The 11339-nt window shown below is 43.5% G+C and overlaps 2 protein-coding genes across 2 annotated transcripts in view; both read left to right on the forward strand.

The window, feature by feature from the left end:
* pold4 (DNA polymerase delta 4, accessory subunit) overlaps nucleotides 1–2484 on the forward strand; it is a 7019-nt gene extending 4535 nt beyond the window's left edge. Inside the window, exons 4-5 of the mRNA XM_005754806.1 lie at nucleotides 1412–1523; nucleotides 2210–2484. Of these exons, the coding sequence (XP_005754863.1) occupies nucleotides 1412–1523; nucleotides 2210–2234 (137 nt within the window). The 3' untranslated portion in view covers nucleotides 2235–2484. The remainder of the gene's footprint in view (nucleotides 1–1411; nucleotides 1524–2209) is intronic.
* A 346-nt stretch (nucleotides 2485–2830) lies between these two features.
* On the forward strand, nucleotides 2831–10862 carry LOC102210127 (sarcoplasmic/endoplasmic reticulum calcium ATPase 2-like). The gene is made up of 7 exons (XM_013907966.1): nucleotides 2831–3181; nucleotides 6047–6166; nucleotides 7952–7969; nucleotides 8079–8161; nucleotides 8416–8520; nucleotides 9838–9976; nucleotides 10804–10862. Exons 2-7 carry the CDS (start codon nucleotides 6049–6051, stop codon nucleotides 10860–10862), a joined length of 522 nt encoding a protein of 173 aa, XP_013763420.1. The 5' UTR covers nucleotides 2831–3181; nucleotides 6047–6048.
* Nucleotides 10863–11339: the final 477 nt, after the last annotated feature.

Below are 11339 nucleotides of genomic sequence, written 5' to 3' on the forward strand. Positions count from 1 at the left end.
ATTTCTCTATCGAGTAAAAGTTATATCGCGATACATATCGTTATCGTTCTATCGCCCAGCTCTACGGACACCCTACTAGTATTTGGTTGAATTTCTCTTAGGAAGTCGTACCTCGTCCAGACGCGGTTGGTAGTCATCGTCAGCCTGCTGGCACGATTGTGGCTGGGCATTTTACCACTCTTCTTGGTAGGATTGGTTAAGTTCATTTGAATTGGTTGGTTTTGTGGCACGGAGCTGGGTTTTAAGCGTAGTGTACGAATTTACAGTAGGGTTGAGGTCAGGGCTTTATGTATTCCAAAACAAATTTGTAATGTGTGTTTGGCACCATTGTACTGTTGGAAGTCCCAGTTGCGTCCAAGTTTCAAGCTGCTGATTTAAGGTGAAGTTAAGAATTTGGAGGTAGTCCAAAAATCCCGTGACCGTGAAGCCTTTCTCCACAAGGCATGTTTTCTTGTTGACAGCCACAGATTTCAGTCGAGCTTGAAGATGTTTTGGGATTAGGGCTCATTTCTTGGTCGCCATTCTCTCCACACCAATGTAAATCCTGGTTCACTGTGGACAGACACTGGTGTTTCAGCAGGGCAGGCAGGAATCAGCATGCAGGGAGTTGCACACTATTCATCCACTGCAGTGTGACTGTGTGTCTGTCTGTTGGACAAACCATGAACAAAATGTGAGTTTATGTGACAGGCTCGTGGTAAACGTCTGATTAAGTGGAGCAGAGAGGCCGTATGTGAGACCAGTCCATTTGTTTCTCAACTTAAGCATTTTGGCTGCCACCATGTTGCTTTGATCTAGTGAGATGTAAACAGATTTGGATGAATGGCTTCAAAAAGATCCTTGGTTAACAAAATGCTTGTATTAAATGTAATCTGTGCTAATTAGACTGGATTCTTGGATTTCAATCACAAAAGTTAAAAACATGGTGGGGAGGTCTACTTCAGGGACTCCATTTTCTGGAGCAGACTCACACAGCAACTACTACCTGTGCCTCCACACCTGCTGATCGAAGCAGCCACGCCTCAACTTCAGTTAATGACGTGACCGCCCGCAGAAGACAACTGCCCCACGAGTCTGTAGGCAGGACCACAGACGTGCACAGACACAGAAACGTGTCCTGAGCTGATCCTCGACTGTGCAAAACATTATAAACAAAAAGTACATTTAGATTAAAAAACTGAAAATGTACATTGTGCAAATAGAAAATGGGATGTTCAAGTGCTTTGTGCCATATTAGCACCGCAACGCAGAGTGACCAGAGTGATGTAAGCCGTAGTAATCCTGCTAGGTGTGTGTGTGCTCGCCTGTTGTCCTGATGCTCACTGCACTGCGTTAGTTTTGGGTCCGTTCTTTGCTAGCAGTAAAACAGACTGAAGTGACTGAATGATTCATCCTGATGTGTCTGTGTCAGGTATCAGCAGGCTGCAGAGGTGGGAGAGAGCAAAGCTTCATGGTCTGAACCCACCTGAGGAGATCAGAGACCTGCTGCTACAAACCCACGCCGACCCAGAGTACAACCTGGGGTAACACACACACACACACACACACTTGTATCCCCAGAATATTTGAAAAGACCACAACATGATGGGTCATAAACATTACTGAGGGATGAGTGACAGCCCAGATGTTGACAGCTTAAAGCTGATTTGTGTCAGAAGGGTTCATGAAGCCATCAGGTTCCAGACACATCACCTCCTAACAGACACAAACATAGTGTGCAAATTAAAGGTCACATTGTTTCTTTTGTTAAAAATGTTCTCTTTTTATCTCTAAGGAGATGTAGAGAAGTGCCCCTCAGCTGTAAAAGCCTCTTCATGAGGACAATACCTCAAGAACGAGGTGACGTAGGCTCTGGAGATACACGTGCATCTGCTAAAAATCCCGGATGAGTTCGAATCTCCACGATCTTCAAAGTCCGTTTCAGCAGTTTTTTGAGAATCACCTAAGATTTTCACATTTATACCATAGATGTATCTGCTAGGAGGCTGGAGGGCAGCACTGGCAGCTGCCAGCATTTTTCATAACATAATATTAATGGATTTGAATAAAAAAGCTTCATTTTGAAGATGTCACATAAAACAAGTTAAACATGATTAAGGTTTTCTTACAAAGCCAATCACTGATGGATGGAACACTTGGAGAACTGTCAAGTGTACTTTCATTGTTTTTGCTCACTGGCTGAGTGACGATTGTGTTCTCTGTCTTTCAGCTTGTGGAGTGGATATCCTCTCTGAGGAGGACACAAACAAACTGCAGTCAAAACCAGGGGGTTTTTTTCGTCAGCGTTTTATATGAAAGGAAAAGAGGAAGAAACAAATCTGTACAACAGCAACCATGTTCCAGCGACTAAACCCTGCTGTTGTCTTTGTGTGGTTTAGTAGCTTGTAATATTTTTAATAAACACATTGAACCCAAACTGACTTATTCTTGTCCTATTATGCAAGTTTAATGTTGTTTGTTGAAATAAATAGTGAAAGACACATGAAGGACAAATCAATTCCCTCGGCTTCTTCCATGTGCTCTGTAATCTGACACCTGTTTGCTTCAGGGCTTTTATAACTGCTGGATTTTTAATTCCTGGTCTGAAGAGGATGAGAGGTGAGTAGGGCTAATGGAGCGTCAGTGCGCTGCATACATGTTAGCCCGCCTTCCGTGCCGCCTGATTGGTTTGTTGTTTACTCACACATTCGGTGCTAATTGGCTGTCACTCGAAGAGCTGAGCGACAGCAGTCGCACGACCTGCTGATTGGTGGAGAGGCTCCGGGCTGCCATCAGAGGCGGGGCACTCAGGTTGTAAATCTTTCGGTGGGCGGGACAATGACCGTCTACATGCGTGATCGACTTTATTCCCGTGCCTATGATTGGATTAGCTTCAGCCCGTATATCCAGATCTTTGAGAAATTTGATTTACTAAATGGCTTAAACGTGTTGATATCGTTTCTGCATAACTTGGGAAGCGTTGAAAGTGTCATTTAAACATTAGCTTGTAAAATATTCATTTATATTTTATCACAGCCTGTGTCATTTCTTTAGGAGAGGTCTTTACTTTGAAAGATTTTACCGGATGATGTAGTTAGTGAGTGAGAGGCTAGCTTGATAACGGTGGATGCTGTAGCCCGTTTGGCTGTCGGAGCCGCTCTCCTCCTGTACTCAGGAGAACGATAACTACTGTACTGCATAGGTAAACTAACCCCGAATCATATTTAGAGAAGCCTTTAAAAGGCCTCGGTTCACTGGTGTGTTTGTTTTACATACAACCTTTAGCCGCTCGGAAACGACTGGATGCTGTTGCAGTGGAAATCTGTTGACGATGATTTTTCACTCATGAGCGGCTGTCACGTAACTCTGTAGACTGTTGTGATAAGATAAGAGAAAAGGAACAGGCTGTTTAAAAATTACTTCCTGCCACCTTTGTTTGATTGCCGTGAGGAGGTAAAGCCAGAAGGCATGGTGCTGTGATACTCCCGGGGCAGCGGACACACGGACTGGTAAGCAACCTGTTCATCTCCGCAGGATTATCCGTCCAAACGGACGCTAGCTGCCGAGCGTGCTAGCCGCGACTCTGTCGCTCCCTGGCTAACTGCTGCTCTATAGCTCGACAGATTTCAGTGTGCAGTGATTGTTCACAAGTCATTTCATACTATATTATTATAGGCAGTTAATTGTGTTGCCATTACAAATCAGTGCTACATCTCCAATATAACCCAGCATTTAGGCCAGGCTCATCGGGAAAACGGCCAAATATTGAATGCTAAATGTTAACATTGACCAAATGGACAGAAGTGTCTTTATTATAGTGTGTGGTAGTAGAAATCTGTGTGGAATATTATTGGATTATATTTATTATTTTCAGACGGATATCAGGTGATTATAGAGCAGCAGAAGACAGTAATGATCTAACGCGGGCCTGTGTCAGCCTGGCCTGGAGCGTCTACAACTAATAATATCCTAAGAATAAAGTCTTTGTGACAGGCTGCGCATATGTGCTTTACCATGTTGCACTTCAAAGTTTCCTGATTGTCACAGGCAGCACACAGCATGGTGATGATTAGTGGGCCGGGATGATGGGGACAACAGGCATCCTTTAAATTATTGAAAACCTTCTTGGTGCATTAGATGGTTTGTGTGGAAAAGGCCTCCAATCTTCATCTAATTCAGCCTTAAGTTGTCACACTTGTTAATGGAGTTGGGAAGCCCAAATCCACACAGGGTTCGTGAGAAGACCAGACTCATACAGCAGAAATCAAACAGCATCCAGTGTGATATTTGTTTTAGTGCCAGCTTGTGTCCCATGACCATAATTCCCATCTCATGGGCTCGTCTGTCTCTGCGGGTTCCAGTTAGCCTGGTTGCTTGGCTGTACGGTACGTCTGATTCCCCAGCCATCTGATGCTGGAACGGTTTCTATTGCCATGCTGTGAAACACTTTGAACCAGCAAGTTTCTTTCAAATGTGGAAAATACGGTAATGCTTTGTTTCCTGGTCTCTGACATGATGTGCTGGACTAAAATGGGCATAATAGGCAATCTCTTCATTTTTAAACATTTGTTATTTTAGAACCTAAATCATAAAGCAAATGAACGGTGGCAAACTATTAACATTATTTATAATTGTATAATATTACTGGTTTAATTTAAACATTAAATATGCTAAGTCTTTTTCATCTATAGTCATCTATATGTACCAGTCTGGAAAGGCCTACAAAGCCATTTCTGCGCTTTTGGGTTCCAGCGAACTGCAGTGAGAGCCACTATCCACAAATAAAGAAAACCTGGAACAGTGCTGAATCTTCCAAGGAATGGCTGGCCCATCAGGCACGATCTGATATCGTCGTGTTGGTGTTGTTCCCAGATCATCATGAAAATGTTGTTCCAGGATCAACAAGTGACCAATCAGAATGTTGTGACGTCACACTTTTGCGACTTCGGGAAAAACCGCCGTAAAACAAAAAACTGTACTTAAGCTGCGAGAAACCGCCTCTGTCTGCCGATCAACGGACCCTGACCCTTTAATAAACGCTGAGCAGAATTGATATTGTCCTTGCAACACTGGAATTTCATAAATGCACGAATGGCTTGGCGCGCAAAAGAATAACGTCACAACAATGTGATTGGTCACTTGCAATGTTGAACCTGGAACATTTTCATGAGGATCTGGGAACAACACCGACACGACGATATCAGATCATCCGGCCCATCAGAGTTACACTAATAGCATATCAACGACTCAACACAAAAGAACAACATGTAAACTGCTTCCTCACTTACCCTAGTTGAGGTTCATGATTCATCAATAAGACAGAGAGCAAACGTTGCATCTGTGGGAGATCTACAGTGGCAGTGATCATTTCGCTCATTCCCAACACATTTGGGAAAATGTTCTGTGGACTGATGAGACAAACTTTTTACAGGGCTTGCGTTAGTGAAGCTAACACAGCATTTCAGAAAAAGATCATGGTAGCAACAGTCAAACATGGTGGTGCTAGTGTGACGGTCAGGGGCTACTTTGCTACTTCAGGACCTGGCTGACTTCTGACCACGACCAGAACCTGAGGGAGAATGTCCATCCATCAGTGTCATGAAGCCCAAACACACCTGGGCTGTGCAGCAACAGCAAGGCCACCTCTGATGGGACTTGAATTCAATTGCAATGCTTTGGCATGACCTCAAACAGGCTGTTCATGCTGGTTTGAGGCACAGTTCCTCCACAGTGAAGTGAAAAACACATTGATAGTTATTACAAATGCTTGATTTCAGTTCCTGCTGCCAAGGGTGGCACAGAGTTATTAGCTTTAGTGGGCAATTATTTGTCACACAGGGCAGGTAGGTGTAGATAGAGTTTGTCCGTTAACAACAGATATCCTAATCTAACAAACTGTATTTTGTACTTGAACAGTATAACAGTAACATTTGTTTGATGATCTGTAGCAAGTCAGTGTGACAAATATGCAAAAAAATGAGAAAGGAGGCAAATACAACTATGTACAAATAGACTATTGGTGGTAAATGTTTGATACTCTTATTACTGACATCTTCTCTCACCACAGTGATGGATAATGCTCATACTAAGACGGTGGAGGAGGTTTTGGGGTTCTTTGGTGTAAATGAATCTACAGGTCTGAGCTGTGAGCAGCTGAAGAAGAACAGAGAGAGATGGGGACCCAATGGTAAATATGGAAATCATTACTGGCCCTTTGTTTGGTGTTTCATAGTCTGCTGTTACCATGTAGACTTCAGAGAGCCGTATTGTTTCCCTTACATGTCCGACTTTGTGATCTTACAGGTACAGATATAATATTAATAAATGTGCTCATAAATATACATCAATTATTGTGTAATGATCTCTTCAACAACTTAATGTATTCTCATAAACTTAGAAATAATACATTAAAAACACATAGGAGCAGGTGCTGGTTTGGAAGCAACACTGTTGCCAAGTCACCTTCAATGCAGTGGCCAAGATAGACGTTGTTCTGCCGAATCATCACGACGAGCCGCATCCATAGCACGCCTTATAAGTCACACCAAATCACAACAACTGCTGCATCAAGTCATTTGACCAATTTTACCAATTCTGTCTCCCTTAGGCAGCATCATTAGAAGACATAGCATACATTTACACTGCTATGCTGATGACACCCAGCTCTATCTGTCCATGAAGCCAGATAACACACACCAATGAGTTAAACTGCAGGAATGTCTTAAAGACTTAAAGACCTGGATGGCCGCTAACTTTCTGCTTCTTAATTCAGATCAAACTGAAGTAGAAAGAGAGCAGATTTCTCCTGTGTCGGCTCCCTGTTAAATCCAGAATTCAAAATCCTGCTTATCACATACAAGGTCTAAAATAATCAGGCCCCACCGTAGCTTAAAAACCTCATAAAAACCTTGCTCTTAGATGGCTGATTTACTTGTTCAATTCAATTCAATTTTAGGTGACAGGTGAGGAGGCCATGCTACTAGCAAGTTGGCTACGAGCTAAGCTAAGCTAGGGACTGAGTACTGTGAATATAATTAGCTGGTGATTCAACAGAGAGTGTGCTTTATTATTTTGGTGCTGGAAGTGTCTGAAGATTGCACTGTGAAATAACATGTAACACATAAGTGTTTAATTATTGGCCACACAAAACACAACTGTCTGTTGTAACAGGAAGTAAAAATCTAAAGCAGAGAGAGACATGTGACCCAAAGGCTTGGAAATGATTCAGCAACAGCAGCTGATTGTAAGCTAGCATTTTGCCAGTTAACGTTGGGGTTCAGTATCCTGACGTCACAAAAACAGTTTGATTACATTCTCACATCACATGAGAATGTCCAACAGGCCACCTTAAAGAAAGTCTCACTAACGCGGGGTTAAAGCAGGGGTAGTTGGCTCAGCTCTCATTGTCGTACATGTGGTCATCAGACAGCGCAGGGTCCTGTTAGTACAGGCTGCTAGCGTCTCCAGCACAGCTGAGTCACTGAAGCTCTCTTAGCTTTGCCATGTAAGTGAATGTTTGCAAAAGCACCCCTGCAAACATCAGGGACACGCACCATCACGCACTGAAGTAACGTGGATGTGTTTCTGGATGTCGTGGTCATTCTCCATTTGAACTGTGAAGCAGTTTTATCTGACACTAGCTCTGTGTACTCTACAGACGAGCAGAGCCACACCGTCTCCTTTTCTCCTCCCATCATTCATCAATCAAAAAAACAGGTTTCACGTTCAGTCTTTCTTCATGTAGAGTGCACACGTTGGTTTTCAGCCTCTGTGCATTCACGGAGGCATCTCTTGATTTATTCCTATCGACTTGGTTTTTCGTAACTTGGCTGAATCTCGTGAATTCTGCAGGCAGTCACTGTAGCTGTGTCTTTTGTGTTGTGTACAGCAGATGACCCATTTGCTTCATTTTGTTGTCTTTCTTATTCCCTTTGCAAATGACCGACCTCTTTTTTTACTTGTTTGCTTCCAGAGTTACCAGCTGAAGAGGGTGAGTTATCTCCTTCTGCAGTATTTTTCTTTCTGACACCAGGTTTTTCACTCTGTCAGTGCCTCTCAGTCTCAGTCTGCCTCTTCCTCCTCTGCACTGGTCCATGCAGGGAAGTCCCTGTGGGAGCTGGTGGTGGAGCAGTTTGAGGATCTCCTGGTTCGAATCCTGCTGCTGGCTGCATGTATCTCATTCGTAAGGAAACCACAAAGTTCATCATAACCAGTTCCACAGTTAAAGTGCTCATGAATCTTGTTTGTGTGAATAACACAGCATATATCAGGTTAATCATGCTGGTATGCAGAGGCACACTGGCTTCGGTCTGAAGTTATTTTGGGTTTTTGAGTCACAATTTTGCTTTTCCTTCATTCATATAATCTGTTATACACGCAGAGTGTAAATGAAGTGTGTGTAGGCCCTCACCTATCTGTGGCTTCTCTGTCCACCAGACCCTGGCATGGTTTGAAGAAGGTGAAGGGACGATCACAGCCTTTGTCGAACCTTTCGTCATACTCCTCATCCTCATTGCAAATGCTATCGTGGGTGTATGGCAGGTAAAGCCCGTGTGTGTGTGCACAGCTGATTGTCTCATCAGTATAAGGTCATGTTGGCAACAGTATGACTGAATCTCTAAATGTTGGGATCATATAGCAGACTGCTGTGTAGGTGTTGTGGCAGCTGATGATGTTTTCATTTCTACCATTTAAGAGAATGTGGCTGCTTACAGTTTGTATATGTGCGTATCTGGGCTGCATGCCCTGAGTCGCACACTTTAACACTAGGAAACCACCTCCTTCCTCACCAGTTTGGGTTATGTTACTGTGTTACTTCGCACACTTAAGGTTACTGCCATTAAAAGGTGACTGTATGACAAGCCTGAGAAAAGCTACTCACTTGAATCTTTCCAAAAATAAACGATGTGTAGCCTGCTGCGCACTGACCTCATTTACTCCACCACATAACCAGCTAAAAACGTGTTCGTGTCACTTCGAGTGATGCTTTTTCCAAACTGTAAATGCCACGCTCTGTGAGAGCTGGTGCACTCGCTAACGTCTGCAGTGGATTATTGCTTATTTGGAAAATGAACTAAAAACTATAAAACGAAGATGTTATTTGTTCCAAAGCAGTTACACTGTTGCTGTCCACGAGTTGATAGTTCAGGCGCCTTTGCTTTCAGCTGCTCCTTTATCCCCGAGTGGTCTCGCAGCAGATGGATCTGCATGTTTGCTTTGGCACTGATGTGACACCACATGCTCTTCCTGATGTAACCGTCCCCGCTTATCCAGGACTGGGACCAGCAGCAGCAGTTTGTCACCCTGTAAAGCCCTGCTTAGGTCATACTTAGTTCGACTTAATTTGGCTTTTTGGCTTCAATTAATGGATCGAATTAATAATTGATTTGTAGTTAAGATACCGTGCTAACGGTAACACCAGGGCAGTATACTTGTACAGGTTGGATTACTTTCTTCCTGTTCCTGGACGCAGTGTAAAGTACTGCATCATGGTTAAAGCATCTTCCATGTATTACATTTGTATGTGTGTTTGTAACGGAGACATCTGAGCTGAGCGCTCTTTCAGGAGTTTATTAGCACAATTAAAGGTTTGTTGATTAATCCTTTCATAAAAGGTTGGTGGTTCCTGTCACTGATACCTGGGACTTTGAACGGTTTCATTTTCTGCTGTGTTTGTAGGTCAACAGCAAATAACCAACAGAGAACCAAAGACCTAATCACGTTTTGGCTTTCTGTTTCCTGGATTAGGCCTCTGTGTGTGTGTGTGTGTGTGTGTGTGTGATCTCCTGTCATGTTTGATGCCCACATACCAACATACATGAGCTATGTTGAAAACTGACGTGCCACTGTGTCCTGCAGGAGCGTAATGCAGAGAACGCCATTGAAGCTCTGAAGGAGTACGAGCCAGAGATGGGCAAAGTGTACCGACAGGACAAGAAGAGCGTCCAGAGAGTCAGAGCCCGAGACATTGTTCCTGGAGATATTGTGGAAGTGGCAGGTAAACGAAATCATGAGATTCAAAGATGCATCTGTCAAGGTTGTGTCAGGTTCTGCTGTGTGGATGGCAAATTCATCTTATATGAGCCAAATGCAGGATGCAGGAGACAGACATAAGCTTTTAATGCTCATAATACAGAAAATAGAAAAGTCTGAAAACCAAAATCCCCGGAGGAACAGCAGCGAGGATTCAGACAACACACGAGACCACGAGAACTCCAACCTCACCATAAAGAATAATAAAAAACTTAATAAGGAAACCGTAAAGAAGAGACTCCTCTAAACACAGGGGACCAAACTAAAACAGCCCTACAAAGAGTACACAGAGTATTTACTACAGCAAAGACAACCAAGAAGAGACACGGTCAAAGAGGAATCAAGGATTCACAAAGACTCTTAGCTCTGGGTCTGAGCCGCCGTTCTGTGGTCCACTGATCCTGGGTCCGGCTGCCTGCAGCAGTGCACGTGACCGCTCCTCTGTTCCTGTGGGAACGTCACACGTTATGTTCAGCACTTCCTGTGAGCCAAAATGAGTGCATGCTAATAATGTTAGCTCCCATTAAATAGCACCTGAGAGCTTTCTGCTAACCTTCACGAGTCGGTGCATCGTGCTCACTGTCGTGTATCTGAGCCTATAAAGACATGTTAGAGAGCACTGGCTACCAAGCATCATACTGCAGCCTCAAAGCTTTACTGCAGCTACATCAGAATGGATCTTTAGGACTGGGGAGGTGAAAGCATGATTGAAGAGGGAGCCCTGTTGGCAGGCTTACACACTTTTTATCAAGTGGTTTCCTTCTGTTTGTCTCAGGTTTCATATTGTTAAAGCTGAAGTGGCCCAGACTGTGTACGTGTTTGCAGTGCAGTCGAGTGCAGCACTGCAGTGAGGGTGGAAGGACGTCTGTGTTTGAGCTCAGCGCATTTCCACTGCATGATTGTTTTGACATTGTTGAAATAACATTGCAGGATCTTTATTTAAACATTCTGGCCAACGTTTCCAAAGACATGGCTGCCACCTCTGCCCTGTCCTTTAGCTGCTATCGTCATGGAAACCCTTCATGGAAAATATGTGATTGGAATGAACGTCGAAGACAAAAGGCTTCAAATAATGTGACGCAGAGAACAGCAAAGGCTGTGGTTTGATGACACGTTCACTCTCTGCTCTCACACGACATCTGTGAACCGTGTTGGCTTTAGAGCAGGGCGATATGGCCAAAAATATTTATCACGATATATATTTGAAAATTTGCGATAACGATATAACTGACGATATAATTGATGCGAGACAAAATACAACTCCACAACATTACTAGCGCAAAAAGACAACCTATCATTTATTTTCACTTAAACAAGAAGCTGGTTTT

This window comes from Pundamilia nyererei, unplaced genomic scaffold (assembly GCF_000239375.1).
Source record: "Pundamilia nyererei isolate P.nyererei 1_Seehausen unplaced genomic scaffold, PunNye1.0 scaffold00669, whole genome shotgun sequence".
NCBI lineage: Eukaryota > Metazoa > Chordata > Actinopteri > Cichliformes > Cichlidae > Pundamilia > Pundamilia nyererei.

What these genes read in the sequence shown, in the direction of transcription:
- LOC102210127 (XM_013907966.1), top strand. Translation starts at nt 6,049, where the DNA reads ATGGATAATGCTCATACTAAGACGGTGGAGGAGGTTTTGGGGTTCTTT. An exon ending in CTATCGTGGGTGTATGGCAG is followed by an intron (nt 8,521 to 9,837) that starts GTAAAGCCCGTG and finishes TGTGTCCTGCAG; the next exon opens with GAGCGTAATGCAGAGAACGC. An exon ending in AGATATTGTGGAAGTGGCAG is followed by an intron (nt 9,977 to 10,803) that starts GTAAACGAAATC and finishes ATATTGTTAAAG; the next exon opens with CTGAAGTGGCCCAGACTGTG.